Source organism: Oncorhynchus mykiss, chromosome 16 (assembly GCF_013265735.2).
Source record: "Oncorhynchus mykiss isolate Arlee chromosome 16, USDA_OmykA_1.1, whole genome shotgun sequence".
Taxonomy (NCBI): domain Eukaryota; kingdom Metazoa; phylum Chordata; class Actinopteri; order Salmoniformes; family Salmonidae; genus Oncorhynchus; species Oncorhynchus mykiss.
The window spans coordinates 75334515-75351383 of NC_048580.1; the positions used below are offsets into that span (position 1 = coordinate 75334515).

The 16869-nt window shown below is 42.8% G+C and overlaps 1 protein-coding gene across 4 annotated transcripts in view; it reads left to right on the forward strand.

The window, feature by feature from the left end:
• The window catches only part of LOC110492701 (transcription factor E3), a 55376-nt gene that overhangs the window by 20576 nt on the left and 17931 nt on the right, over positions 1–16869 (forward strand). For 3 of the 4 annotated variants that reach the window (XR_005036629.1, XM_036947812.1, XM_036947814.1), the window contains exons 5-9: positions 1178–1273; positions 5398–5521; positions 6874–6930; positions 7046–7121; positions 8148–8316. Coding sequence is in view for 3 of the 4 variants with exons in the window: in XM_036947812.1 (XP_036803707.1) it covers positions 1178–1273; positions 5398–5521; positions 6874–6930; positions 7046–7121; positions 8148–8316 (522 nt within the window). In the remaining variant the exon portion in view is untranslated. The remainder of the gene's footprint in view (positions 1–1177; positions 1274–5397; positions 5522–6873; positions 6931–7045; positions 7122–8147; positions 8317–16869) is intronic. The other variant, XM_036947813.1, reaches the window with a different exon arrangement.

A 16869-nucleotide genomic window follows, 5' to 3' on the forward strand; every position in this document is an offset into this window, starting at 1 on the left:
GGAGGGAGGGAGGGTAGATGAGGGAGGGAGGGTAGATGAGGGAGGGAGGGTAGATGAGGGAGGGAGGGAGGGAGGGTAGATGAGGGAGGGAGGGTAGATGAGGGAGGGTAGATGAGGGAGGGAGGGTAGATGAGGGAGGGAGGGTAGATGAGGGAGGGAGGGTAGATGAGGGAGGGAGGGTAGATGAGGGAGGGAGGGAGGGTAGATGAGGGAGGGAGGGTAGGTGAGGGAGGGAGGGAGGGTAGATGAGGGAGGGAGGGTAGATGAGGGAGGGAGGGTAGATGAGGGAGGGAGGGAGGGTAGATGAGGGAGGGTAGATGAGGGAGGGAGGGAGGGTAGATGAGGGAGGGTAGATGAGGGAGGGAGGGTAGATGAGGGAGGGAGGGTAGATGAGGGAGGGAGGGAGGGAGGGTAGATGAGGGAGGGAGGGTAGATGAGGGAGGGTAGATGAGGGAGGGAGGGTAGATGAGGGAGGGAGGGTAGATGAGGGAGGGAGGGTAGATGAGGGAGGGAGGGTAGATGAGGGAGGGAGGGTAGATGAGGGAGGGAGGGAGGGTAGATGAGGGAGGGAGGGAGGGTAGATGAGGGAGGGAGGGTAGATGAGGGAGGGAGGGAGGGAGGGTAGATGAGGGAGGGAGGGTAGATGAGGGAGGGAGGGTAGATGAGGGAGGGAGGGAGGGAGGGTAGATGAGGGAGGGAGGGAGGGAGGGTAGATGAGGGAGGGAGGGAGGGTAGATGAGGGAGGGAGGGTAGGTGAGGGAGGGAGGGAGGGTAGATGAGGGAGGGAGGGTAGATGAGGGAGGGAGGGTAGATGAGGGAGGGAGGGTAGATGAGGGAGGGAGGGTAGATGAGGGAGGGAGGGTAGATGAGGGAGGGAGGGAGGGAGGGAGGGTAGATGAGGGAGGGAGGGAGGGTAGATGAGGGAGGGGGGTAGATGAGGGAGGGGGGTAGATGAGGGAGGGAGGGTAGATGAGGGAGGGAGGGTAGATGAGGGAGGGAGGGAGGGGGGTAGATGAGGGAGGGAGGGTAGATGAGGGAGGGAGGGAGGGTAGATGAGGGAGGGAGGGAGGGTAGATGAGGGAGGGAGGGAGGGGGGTAGATGAGGGAGGGAGGGAGGGAGGGGGGTAGATGTGCATCACCTCTTCCTCTACTGACCCCAGAGCTGTTTGTATTTCAGATGGAAGACGTGATCGATGACATCATCAGTCTTGAATCCAGTCTCAACGATGAGTTCTTTACGTTGATCGACCCTGGCCTACAGGTGGCCAACACGGTATGTATTTATACATGATCTAAACCTTATATACCCTGGTATGTATTTAAACATTATCTAAACCTTATATACCCTGGTATGTATTTAAACATTATCTAAACCTTATATACCCTGGTATGTATTTATACATTATCTAAACCTTATATACCCTGGTATGTATTTAAACATTATCTAAACCTTATATACCCTGGTATGTATTTAAACATTATCTAAACCTTATATACCCTGGCCTACACAGTATGTATTTAAACATTATCTAAACCTTATATACCCTGGTATGTATTTATACATTACAGTGCCTTGCGAAAGTATTCGGCCCCCTTGAACTTTGCGACCTTTTGCCACATTTCAGGCTTCAAACATAAAGATATAAAACTGTATTTTTTTGTGAAGAATCAACAACAAGTGGGACACAATCATGAAGTGGAACAACATTTATTGGATATTTCAAACTTTTTTAACAAATCAAAAACTGAAAAATTGGGCGTGCAAAATTATTCAGCCCCTTTACTTTCAGTGCAGCAAACTCTCTCCAGAAGTTCAGTGAGGATCTCTGAATGATCCAATGTTGACCTAAATGACTAATGATGATAAATACAATCCACCTGTGTGTAATCAAGTCTCCGTATAAATGCACCTGCACTGTGATAGTCTCAGAGGTCCGTTAAAAGCGCAGAGAGCATCATGAAGAACAAGGAACACACCAGGCAGGTCCGAGATACTGTTGTGAAGAAGTTTAAAGCCGGATTTGGATACAAAAAGATTTCCCAAGCTTTAAACATCCCAAGGAGCACTGTGCAAGCGATAATATTGAAATGGAAGGAGTATCAGACCACTGCAAATCTACCAAGACCTGGCCGTCCCTCTAAACTTTCAGCTCATACAAGGAGAAGACTGATCAGAGATGCAGCCAAGAGGCCCATGATCACTCTGGATGAACTGCAGAGATCTACAGCTGAGGTGGGAGACTCTGTCCATAGGACAACAATCAGTCGTATATTGCACAAATCTGGCCTTTATGGAAGAGTGGCAAGAAGAAAGCCATTTCTTAAAGATATCCATAAAAAGTGTTGTTTAAAGTTTGCCACAAGCCACCTGGGAGACACACCAAACATGTGGAAGAAGGTGCTCTGGTCAGATGAAACCAAAATTGAACTTTTTGGCAACAATGCAAAACGTTATGTTTGGCGTAAAAGCAACACAGCTGAACACACCATCCCCACTGTCAAACATGGTGGTGGCAGCATCATGGTTTGGGCCTGCTTTTCTTCAGCAGGGACAGGGAAGATGGTTAAAATTGATGGGAAGATGGATGGAGCCAAATACAGGACCATTCTGGAAGAAAACCTGATGGAGTCTGCAAAAGACCTGAGACTTGGACGGAGATTTGTCTTCCAACAAGACAATGATCCAAAACATAAAGCAAAATCTACAATGGAATGGTTCAAAAATAAACATATCCAGGTGTTAGAATGGCCAAGTCAAAGTCCAGACCTGAATCCAATCGAGAATCTGTGGAAAGAACTGAAAACTGCTGTTCACAAATGCTCTCCATCCAACCTCACTGAGCTCGAGCTGTTTTGCAAGGAGGAATGGGAAAAAATGTCAGTCTCTCGATGTGCAAAACTGATAGAGACATACCCCAAGCGACTTACAGCTGTAATCGCAGCAAAAGGTGGCGCTACAAAGTATTAACTTAAGGGGGCTGAATCATTTTGCACGCCCAATTTTTCAGTTTTTGATTTGTTAAAAAAGTTTGAAATATCCAATACATGTCGTTCCACTTCATGATTGTGTCCCACTTGTTGTTGATTCTTCACAAAAAAATACAGTTTTATATCTTTATGTTTGAAGCCTGAAATGTGGCAAAAGGTCGCAAAGTTCAAGGGGGCCGAATACTTTCGCAAGGCACTGTATATAAACCTTATATACCCTGGCCTACACAGTAGGACAAGGACATATGACGATGTATTCCCTCCTGGGGATGAATGGATCATCTGTAGTCCTGCTCCTTCAAAATGAAACTAATGTATGTGGATTAATACCGCTGCCAGCTGTTCATTTTTATGGAATCCTCTTCAATCTTCTCCGGAGGCGGTCACTGAAAGTTGACCTTTGCTCTTATTGGCTTATCAACACATTGTCTTTGTGTCTCAGTGAGTGTCCATGCTGTTTTGTGTTGTCGGAGATCATTGAGTTTTTTTTTTTGTGTTTTTTTTTTGGAGCAGGGCAGTTAGATGTCAAGTCAGAGACAGTGGAATCGATCGATGAGGGTAAACATAGTGTTCTGACACATTGCTAACAGTGGCCAGGGCAGAGTGGTCAGTCAACCTGCATGGCGTTGGAGGATAGACGGGGGGGAGGCTGATAGCTTAAACGGTGGAGACCTGAAGGTTAGCTAACCGTGGATCAGAGAGAGAGAGAGAGAGAGCGAGAGAGAGAGGAGAGGTGTTCCTCCCCCCCCCCTCCTCCGCTGAAGACATTTGTCCATTTCTCAACTGTCTGTTCCGAGAGAAAGGAGAAGTGTCGGAGCGGTTTGGCAGGAGAAAGATGAGGATTTTGGTTGTTCTGCAGCATGATAACAAAATAAATAAGATGATCGAGGTAAAATTGAAAGTTCTTGTTCTGTGGAATCTGTATGAAATGAATTAGAATGGTTTGTGTTTTGAAGAGGTTAGATGAGATAAGATGTGGTTTTTTGGACTGGATTTCTTTTGGTTTCTCACTGAATTGATTTTGACATTGTAGCTTTCTACAGGCTTCTGGCTTGTCTGGTAGACATGCTAACATGTTTTCGTACTGTACTCTGTGGCTCCTGTTGTGAATATATTAGATTGGTCATATTGACCGTTGAGAGATAATGTAATCAAATGGTGCACACTCAGCATGGTGTCTGTTTTTAAAGGGACATTTCGCAGTTTTCAACTTCATGTCATCGTCTTGAGCATCACCACCACATCAACATTTGTGTAAATGCACATATCCTTGTAAGATGCCTGGGATAAAAGCGGCTGCTAAATGGCAGTATATTATATAAAATATTTACTCTGTTATTCTATAGAAAAACGCCATTTTAATGTTTTTCCATGTTACCACTCTGGAAGCATGGCCACAGTCGACACAAGGGGTCGCAAATTTCCAGTAATTCCCCCCCCAAATTACCAGGTTTTCCAGAAATCCTGGTTGGAGTATTCCAGATGCCCTCTGCACCCCCCCCCCCCCCCAGCAGGGAATCTGGGGAAAAGATATTGGAATTTTGCAACCCTCATCTTGTCTGTTACGTAGACATTTAGAGAAGAAAAAAAAGTCTGGAATTCACATTATCAACGTCCCAGCGAGGTTATCAGTGAAGTCGTGTCCTGGTTTGTTGAGACTCACTAATAATCAATGTAGCTCTTAGACCTCTGATGTCACAACGTGTTCTGTTTGTACTGCGTGTTCAATGGGCTTCATAGTCACTTTACGAATGACCTCGACTAACCTGTACCCCCTGCACATTGACTAGGTACCGGTACCCCCTGCACATTGACTAGGTACCGGTACCCCCTCCACATTGACTAGGTACCGGTACCCCCTCCACATTGACTAGGTACCGGTACCCCCTGCACATTGACTAGGTACCGGTACCCCCTGCACATTGACTAGGTACCGGTACCCCCTGCACATTGACTCTGTACCGGTACCCCCTGCACATTGACTAGGTACCGGTACCCCCTGCACATTGACTAGGTACCGGTACCCCCTGCACATTGACTAGGTACCGGTACCCCCTGCACATTGACTAGGTACCGGTACCCCCTGTATAGAGCCTCGCTATTGTTAAGTCATTTTCTTGTGTTACTTTTTTGATTGAGAAAGATTTTTTTTAAAATGTTAATTACTTTAGTTTATTTAGTAAATACTCTGTTTCTTGAACTTGAGCTTTGTTGGTTAAGGGCTTGTAAGTAAACATTTCACGGTAAGGTACCTGTTGTATTCGGGCACGTGTGACAAATAACATTTGATTTGGATGAAGGAGATAGTTGGCTGCGTTAGTACTGCATTTGGGAGTTGTTGATGACCTCTGAAAGCTTGTTTTATGTTGTTGTTGTTGTTTACACTTTGTGACTGTTGTGTGTATGCAGATGCCAGTGTCAGTGAACATGCTGGATGTGTTCAGCAGTGGAGGGATGGCTGCTCCTAACATCACCGTCTCCAACTCCTGTCCTGCTGACCTGCACACCGTCAAGACTGAGTTAACCGGTACAGGTAAATAATTCCACTCTAAAACACACTTAACACACACACACACACACAAAAAAACCTCTCGCCCGTATCTCGATCTCTCCGATCTCCCCGTCTCTCTTTCTGTCTGTAAAAAGTTCCTCTCTAAATCACACTCAATAATCACTATTACTCCCACTTAATACCCTGTCCCTGTCCCTGTTTCTGTGTCTGTCTGTCTGTCTGTCTCGATCTCAACTTTCTGACTGTCTATTTCTCCCACTTAATACCCTGTCCCTGTTTCTGTGTCTGTCTGTCTGTCTGTCTGTCTGTCTGTCTGTCTGTCTGTCTGTCTGTCTGTCTGTCTGTCTGTCTGTCTGTCTGTCTGTCTGTCTGTCTGTCTGTCTGTCTGTCTGTCTGTCTGTCTCTCAACTTTCTGACTGTCTATTTCTCCCACTTAATACCCTGTTTCTGTGTCTGTCTGTCTGTCTGTCTGTCTGTCTGTCTGTCTGTCTGTCTGTCTCGATCTCAACTTTCTGACTGTCTATTTCTCCCACTTAATACCCTGTCCCTGTTTCTGTGTCTGTCTGTCTGTCTGTCTGTCTGTCTGTCTGTCTGTCTGTCTCTCAACTTTCTGACTGTCTATTTCTCCCACTTAATACCCTGTTTCTGTGTCTGTCTGTCTGTCTGTCTGTCTCGATCTCAACTTTCTGACTGTCTATTTCTCCCACTTAATACCCTGTCCCTGTTTCTGTGTCTGTCTGTCTCTGTCTGTCTCTGTCTGTCTCTGTCTCGATCTCAACTTTCTGACTGTCTATTTCTCCCACTTAATACCCTGTCCCTGTTTCTGTCTGTCTGTCTGTCTGTCTGTCTGTCTGTCTGTCTCGATCTCAACTTTCTGACTGTCTATTTCTCCCACTTAATACCCTGTCCCTGTTTCTGTGTCTGTCTGTCTGTCTGTCTGTCTGTCTGTCTGTCTGTCTGTCTGTCTGTCTGTCTGTCTGTCTGTCTCTCTCTCTCTCTTTGACTTCACCCCCCCTGAATCTCCTCCCCCGCTCTTTTCTTTTTAAAGTTCTTACTCAGCATTGCTCACCGCCAACTTCCCCTGTCCAGTCAGTCAGTCACACCCTGAACCCAGCCTGTTCCTCATTACAAAGCTCTGCCTCAGCCCCTCTGTTGAACCTGCTCACTTATTCCCTCTTCACTGTTTCACAATTTCATCTCACCGAGTAAAATCTCTGCGAACTATATAACCTTATGACTTTTTTTGATATTCTGAACATATATGCTGTTTTTAAATCTGTATGTTTTTATTGACGTTTCAAGCGGTCTTTTAGCAAGCCACAATATATTGATATCGTCGTGCTAAATGTTTATTTTGAAATGGTGTCTTCTAGAGGTGGAGGCTAAAGCTATGATGAAGGAACGACAGAAAAAGGACAATCATAACCAGAGTGAGTATAATAAATGCAATTCTTGGATACCATAATTGAAGTGTATTTTTAGTAGGTTTTAACAGTTGGTGACCACCTTGGTGATAATGTTGACATGTGTTACGGCTGTTCCTAGTTGAGAGACGGAGGAGGTTCAACATCAACGATCGCATCAAGGAACTGGGAGCTCTCATCCCCAAATCGAGTGACCCGTGAGTAGCCCCCCCCCCCCACTATCACTGTATATATTTCACCATCTCACTGTTTCCTTTCTCCTCACTGATCCCCCTGCTACAAGATAGTATCTAATCATGCCGCTGTTCCTTTCTCCTCACTGATCCCCCTGCTACAAGATAGTATCTAATCATGCCGCTGTTCCTTTCTCCTCACTGATCCCCCCCTGCTACAAGATAGTATCTAATCATGCCGCTGTTCCTTTCTCCTCACTGATCCCCCCTGCTACAAGATAGTATCTAATCATGCCGCTGTTCCTTTCTCCTCACTGATCCCCCCCTGCTACAAGATAGTATCTAATCATGCCGCTGTTCCTTTCTCCTCACTGATCCCCCCCTGCTACAACATAGTATCTAATCATGCCGCTGTTCCTTTCTCCTCACTGATCCCCCTGCTACAAGATAGTATCTAATCATGCCGCTGTTCCTTTCTCCTCACTGATCCCCCCCCTGCTACAACATAGTATCTAATCATGCCGCTGTTTCTTTCTCCTCACTGATCCCCCCCCTGCTACAAGATAGTATCTAATCATGCCGCTGTTCCTTTCTCCTCACTGACCCCCCCTGCTACAAGATAGTATCTAATCATGCCGCTGTTCCTTTCTCCTCACTGATCCCCCCCTGCTACAAGATAGTATCTAATCATGCCGCTGTTCCTTTCTCCTCACTGATCCCCCCCCTGCTACAAGATAGTATCTAATCATGCCGCTGTTCCTTTCTCCTCACTGATCCCCCCTGCTACAACATAGTATCTAATCATGCCGCTGTTCCTTTCTCCTCACTGACCCCCCCTGCTACAACATAGTATCTAATCATGCCGCTGTTCCTTTCTCCTCACTGATCCCCCTGCTACAACATAGTATCTAATCATGCCGCTGTTCCTTTCTCCTCACTGATCCCCCTGCTACAACATAGTATCTAATCATGCCGCTGTTCCTTTCTCCTCACTGACCCCCCTGCTACAACATAGTATCTAATCATGCCGCTGTTCCTTTCTCCTCACTGATCCCCCTGCTACGGAGACAGGGAGACGCGTTGGAACAAGGGCACCATCCTGAAGGCGTCTGTGGACTACATTAGGAGGCTGCAGAAGGAGCAGCAGAGAGCCAAGGAGGTGGAGACCAGACAGAGGAAACTGGAGCACAGCAACCGCAGCCTACTGCTACGCATACAGGTAATACTGACAGTAACCTACTGCTATCTATACAGGTAATACTGACAGTAACCTACTGCTACCTATACAGGTAATACTGACAGTAACCTACTGCTACCTATACAGGTAATACTGACAGTAACCTACTGCTACGTATACAGGTAATACTGACAGTAACCTACTGCTACCTATACAGGTAATACTGACAGTAACCTACTGCTACCTATACAGGTAATACTGACAGTAACCTACTGCTACCTATACAGGTAATACTGACAGTATCCTACTGCTACCTATACAGGTAATACTGACAGTATCCTACTGCTACCTATACAGGTAATACTGACAGTATCCTACTGCTACCTATACAGGTAACACTGACAGTAACCTACTGCTACCTATACAGGTAATACTGACAGTAACCTACTGCTACCTATACAGGTAATACTGACAGTCTCCTACTGCTACCTATACAGGTAATACTGACAGTAACATACTTATACAGGTAATACTGACAGTAACCTACTGCTACCTATACAGGTAATACTGACAGTAACATACTGCTACCTATACAGGTAATACTGACAGTAACCTACTGCTACCTATACAGGTAATACTGACAGTAACCTACTGCTACCTATACAGGTAATACTGACAGTAACCTACTGCTACCTATACAGGTAATACTGACAGTAACATACCTATACAGGTAACACTGACAGTAACATACTGCTACGTATACAGGTAATACTGACAGTAACCTACTGCTACCTATACAGGTAATACTGACAGTAACCTACTGCTACCTATACAGGTAATACTGACAGTAACCTACTGCTACCTATACAGGTAATACTGACAGTAACCTACTGCTACCTATACAGGTAATACTGACAGTAACCTACTGCTACCTATACAGGTAATACTGACAGTAACCTACTGCTACCTATACAGGTAATACTGACAGTAACATACTGCTACCTATACAGGTAATACTGACAGTAACATACTGCTACCTATACAGGTAATACTGACAGTAACCTACTGCTACCTATACAGGTAACACTGACAGTAACCTACTGCTACCTATACAGGTAATACTGACAGTAACATATCTATACAGGTAATACTGACAGTAACCTACTGCTACCTATACAGGTAATACTGACAGTATCCTACTGCTACCTATACAGGTAATACTGACAGTATCCTACTGCTACCTATACAGGTAATACTGACAGTAACCTACTGCTACCTATACAGGTAATACTGACAGTAACATATCTATACAGGTAATACTGACAGTATCCTACTGCTACCTGTACAGGTAATACTGACAGTATCCTACTGCTACCTATACAGGTAATACTGACAGTAACATATCTATACAGGTAATACTGACAGTAACCTACTGCTACCTATACAGGTAATACTGACAGTATCCTACTGCTACCTATACAGGTAATACTGACAGTAACCTACTGCTACCTATACAGGTAATACTGACAGTAACATATCTATACAGGTAATACTGACAGTAACCTACTGCTACCTATACAGGTAATACTGACAGTAACCTACTGCTACCTATACAGGTAATACTGACAGTAACCTACTGCTACCTATACAGGTAATACTGACAGTAACCTACTGCTACCTATACAGGTAATACTGACAGTATCCTACTGCTACCTATACAGGTAATACTGACAGTAACCTACTGCTACCTATACAGGTAATACTGACAGTAACCTACTGCTACCTATACAGGTAATACTGACAGTAACCTACTGCTACCTATACAGGTAATACTGACAGTAACCTACTGCTACCTATACAGGTAATACTGACAGTAACCTACTGCTACGTATACAGGTAATACTGACAGTAACCTACTGCTACCTATACAGGTAATACTGACAGTAACCTACTGCTACCTATACAGGTAATACTGACAGTAACATACTGCTACCTATACAGGTAATACTGACAGTATCCTACTGCTACCTATACAGGTAATACTGACAGTATCCTACTGCTACCTATACAGGTAATACTGACAGTAACATATCTATACAGGTAATACTGACAGTATCCTACTGCTACCTATACAGGTAATACTGACAGTATCCTACTGCTACCTATACAGGTAATACTGACAGTAACATATCTATACAGGTAATACTGACAGTATCCTACTGCTACCTATACAGGTAATACTGACAGTATCCTACTGCTACCTATACAGGTAATACTGACAGTATCCTACTGCTACCTATACAGGTAATACTGACAGTAACATACTGCTACCTATACAGGTAATACTGACAGTAACCTACTGCTACCTATACAGGTAATACTGACAGTAACCTACTGCTACCTATACAGGTAATACTGACAGTATCCTACTGCTACCTATACAGGTAATACTGACAGTAACCTACTGCTACCTATACAGGTAATACTGACAGTAACCTACTGCTACCTATACAGGTAATACTGACAGTAACCTACTGCTACCTATACAGGTAATACTGACAGTAACCTACTGCTACCTATACAGGTAATACTGACAGTAACATACTGCTACCTATACAGGTAATACTGACAGTAACCTACTGCTACGTATACAGGTAATACTGACAGTATCCTACTGCTACCTATACAGGTAATACTGACAGTATCCTACTGCTACGTATACAGGTAATACTGACAGTAACCTACTGCTACCTATACAGGTAATACTGACAGTAACCTACTGCTACCTATACAGGTAATACTGACAGTAACCTACTGCTACCTATACAGGTAATACTGACAGTAACCTACTGCTACCTATACAGGTAATACTGACAGTAACCTACTGCTACCTATACAGGTAATACTGACAGTATCCTACTGCTACCTATACAGGTAATACTGACAGTAACCTACTGCTACCTATACAGGTAATACTGACAGTAACCTACTGCTACCTATACAGGTAATACTGACAGTAACCTACTGCTACCTATACAGGTAATACTGACAGTAACATACTGCTACCTATACAGGTAATACTGACAGTATCCTACTGCTACCTATACAGGTAATACTGACAGTATCCTACTGCTACCTATACAGGTAATACTGACAGTAACATACTGCTACCTATACAGGTAATACTGACAGTAACCTACTGCTACGTATACAGGTAATACTGACAGTATCCTACTGCTACCTATACAGGTAATACTGACAGTATCCTACTGCTACGTATACAGGTAATACTGACAGTAACCTACTGCTACCTATACAGGTAATACTGACAGTAACCTACTGCTACCTATACAGGTAATACTGACAGTAACCTACTGCTACCTATACAGGTAATACTGACAGTAACCTACTGCTACCTATACAGGTAATACTGACAGTAACCTACTGCTACCTATACAGGTAATACTGACAGTATCCTACTGCTACCTATACAGGTAATACTGACAGTAACCTACTGCTACCTATACAGGTAATACTGACAGTAACCTACTGCTACCTATACAGGTAATACTGACAGTAACCTACTGCTACCTATACAGGTAATACTGACAGTAACATACTGCTACCTATACAGGTAATACTGACAGTATCCTACTGCTACCTATACAGGTAATACTGACAGTATCCTACTGCTACCTATACAGGTAATACTGACAGTAACATATCTATACAGGTAATACTGACAGTATCCTACTGCTACCTATACAGGTAATACTGACAGTATCCTACTGCTACCTATACAGGTAATACTGACAGTAACCTACTGCTACCTATACAGGTAATACTGACAGTATCCTACTGCTACCTATACAGGTAATACTGACAGTAACCTACTGCTACCTATACAGGTAATACTGACAGTATCCTACTGCTACCTATACAGGTAATACTGACAGTAACCTACTGCTACCTATACAGGTAATACTGACAGTAACCTACTGCTACCTATACAGGTAATACTGACAGTAACCTACTGCTACCTATACAGGTAATACTGACAGTAACCTACTGCTACCTATACAGGTAATACTGACAGTAACCTACTGCTACCTATACAGGTAATACTGACAGTAACCTACTGCTACGTATACAGGTAATACTGACAGTAACCTACTGCTACCTATACAGGTAATACTGACAGTAACCTACTGCTACCTATACAGGTAATACTGACAGTAACATACTGCTACCTATACAGGTAATACTGACAGTAACATACCTATACAGGTAATACTGACAGTAACCTACCTATACAGGTAATACTGACAGTAACATACCTATACAGGTAATACTGACAGTAACCTACTGCTACCTATACAGGTAATACTGACAGTAACCTACTGCTACCTATACAGGTAATACTGACAGTAACCTACTGCTACCTATACAGGTAATACTGACAGTAACCTACTGCTACGTATACAGGTAATACTGACAGTAACCTACTGCTACCTATACAGGTAATACTGACAGTAACCTACTGCTACCTATACAGGTAATACTGACAGTAACATACTGCTACCTATACAGGTAATACTGACAGTATCCTACTGCTACCTATACAGGTAATACTGACAGTATCCTACTGCTACCTATACAGGTAATACTGACAGTAACCTACTGCTACCTATACAGGTAATACTGACAGTAACCTACTGCTACCTATACAGGTAATACTGACAGTAACATACTGCTACCTATACAGGTAATACTGACAGTAACCTACTGCTACCTATACAGGTAATACTGACAGTAACCTACTGCTACCTATACAGGTAATACTGACAGTAACATACTGCTACCTATACAGGTAATACTGACAGTAACCTACTGCTACCTATACAGGTAATACTGACAGTAACCTACTGCTACCTATACAGGTAATACTGACAGTAACATACTGTTACCTATACAGCTAATACTGACAGTAACATACTTATACAGGTAATACTGACAGTAACCTACTGCTACCTATACAGGTAATACTGACAGTAACCTACTGCTACCTATACAGGTAATACTGACAGTAACATACCTATACAGGTAATACTGACAGTAACCTACTGCTACGTATACAGGTAATACTGACAGTATCCTACTGCTACCTATACAGGTAATACTGACAGTAACCTACTGCTACCTATACAGGTAATACTGACAGTATCCTACTGCTACCTATACAGGTAATACTGACAGTAACCTACCTATACAGGTAATACTGACAGTAACCTACTGCTACGTATACAGGTAATACTGACAGTATCCTACTGCTACCTATACAGGTAATACTGACAGTAACATACTGCTACCTATACAGGTAATACTGACAGTAACCTACTGCTACCTATACAGGTAATACTGACAGTAACCTACTGCTACCTATACAGGTAATACTGACAGTAACATACTTATACAGGTAATACTGACAGTAACCTACTGCTACCTATACAGGTAATACTGACAGTAACCTACTGCTACCTATACAGGTAATACTGACAGTAACATACCTATAAAGGTAATACTGACAGTAACCTACTGCTACGTATACAGGTAATACTGACAGTAACATATCTATACAGGTAATACTGACAGTAACCTACTGCTACCTATACAGGTAATACTGACAGTAACCTACTGCTACCTATACAGGTAATACTGACAGTAACCTACTGCTACCTATACAGGTAATACTGACAGTAACCTACTGCTACCTATACAGGTAATACTGACAGTAACATACTGCTACCTATACAGGTAATACTGACAGTAACCTACTGCTACCTATACAGGTAATACTGACACTAACCTACTGCTACCTATACAGGTAATACTGACAGTAACCTACTGCTACCTATACAGGTAATACTGACAGTAACCTACTGCTACCTTAACAGGTAATACTGACAGTAACCTACTGCTACCTATACAGGTAATACTGACAGTATCCTACTGCTACCTATACAGGTAATACTGACAGTAACCTACTGCTACCTATACAGGTAATACTGACAGTAACCTACTGCTACCTATACAGGTAATACTGACAGTAACATACTGCTACCTATACAGGTAATACTGACAGTAACCTACTGCTACCTATACAGGTAATACTGACAGTAACCTACTGCTACGTATACAGGTAACACTGACAGTATCCTACTGCTACGTATAAAGGTAATACTGACAGTAACCTACTGCTACCTATACAGGTAACACTGACAGTATCCTACTGCTACCTATACAGGTAACACTGACAGTAACCTACTGCTACCTATACAGGTAATACTGACAGTAACCTACTGCTACCTATACAGGTAATACTGACAGTAACCTACTGCTACCTATACAGGTAATACTGACAGTAACCTACTGCTACCTATACAGGTAATACTGACAGTAACCTACTGCTACCTATACAGGTAATACTGACAGTAACCTACTGCTACGTATACAGGTAATACTGACAGTAACCTACTGCTACCTATACAGGTAATACTGACAGTAACCTACTGCTACCTATACAGGTAATACTGACAGTAACCTACTGCTACCTATACAGGTAATCCTGACAGTAACCTACTGCTACATATACAGGTAATACTGACAGTAACCTACTGCTACCTATACAGGTAATACTGACAGTAACCTACTGCTACCTATACAGGTAATACTGACAGTAACCTACTGCTACCTATACAGGTAATACTGACAGTAACATACCTATACAGGTAATACTGACAGTAACCTACTGCTACCTATACAGGTAATACTGACAGTAACCTACTGCTACCTATACAGGTAATACTGACAGTAACCTACTGCTACGTATACAGGTAATACTGACAGTAACCTACTGCTACCTATACAGGTAATACTGACAGTAACCTACTGCTACATATACAGGTAATACTGACAGTAACCTACTGCTACGTATACAGGTAATACTGACAGTAACCTACTGCTACCTATACAGGTAATACTGACAGTAACCTACTGCTACGTATACAGGTAATACTGACAGTAACCTACTGCTACATATACAGGTAATACTGACAGTAACCTACTGCTACCTATACAGGTAATACTGACAGTAACATACCTATACAGGTAATACTGACAGTAACCTACTGCTACCTATACAGGTAATACTGACAGTAACCTACTGCTACGTATACAGGTAATACTGACAGTAACCTACTGCTACGTATACAGGTAATACTGACAGTAACCTACTGCTACCTATACAGGTAATACTGACAGTAACCTACTGCTACGTATACAGGTAATACTGACAGTAACCTACTGCTACCTATACAGGTAATACTGACAGTAACCTACTGCTACCTATACAGGTAATACTGACAGTAACCTACTGCTACGTATACAGGTAATACTGACAGTAACCTACTGCTACATATACAGGTAATACTGACAGTAACCTACTGCTACGTATACAGGTAATACTGACGGTAACCTACTGCTACGTATACAGGTAATACTGACAGTAACCTACTGCTACGTATACAGGTAATACTGACAGTAACCTACTGCTACCTATACAGGTAATACTGACAGTAACATACTGCTACCTATACAGGTAACACTGACAGTAACATACTGCTACCTATAAAGGTAATACTGACAGTAACCTACTGCTACGTATACAGGTAATACTGACAGTAACCTACTGCTACCTATACAGGTAATACTGACAGTAACCTACTGCTACCTATACAGGTAATACTGACAGTAACCTACTGCTACCTATACAGGTAATACTGACAGTAACATACTGCTACCTATACAGGTAATACTGACAGTAACCTACTGCTACCTATACAGGTAATACTGACAGTAACCTACTGCTACGTATACAGGTAATACTGACAGTAACCTACTGCTACCTATACAGGTAATACTGACAGTAACCTACTGCTACCTATACAGGTAATACTGACAGTAACCTACTGCTACGTATACAGGTAATACTGACAGTAACCTACTGCTACGTATACAGGTAATACTGACAGTAACCTACTGCTACCTATACAGGTAATACTGACAGTAACCTACTGCTACGTATACAGGTAATACTGACAGTAACCTACTGCTACCTATACAGGTAATACTGACAGTAACCTACTGCTACCTATACAGGTAATACTGACAGTAACCTACTGCTACGTATACAGGTAATACTGACAGTAACCTACTGCTACATATACAGGTAATACTGACAGTAACCTACTGCTACGTATACAGGTAATACTGACGGTAACCTACTGCTACGTATACAGGTAATACTGACAGTAACCTACTGCTACGTATACAGGTAATACTGACAGTAACCTACTGCTACCTATACAGGTAATACTGACAGTAACATACTGCTACCTATACAGGTAACACTGACAGTAACATACTGCTACCTATAAAGGTAATACTGACAGTAACCTACTGCTACGTATACAGGTAATACTGACAGTAACCTACTGCTACCTATACAGGTAATACTGACAGTAACCTACTGCTACC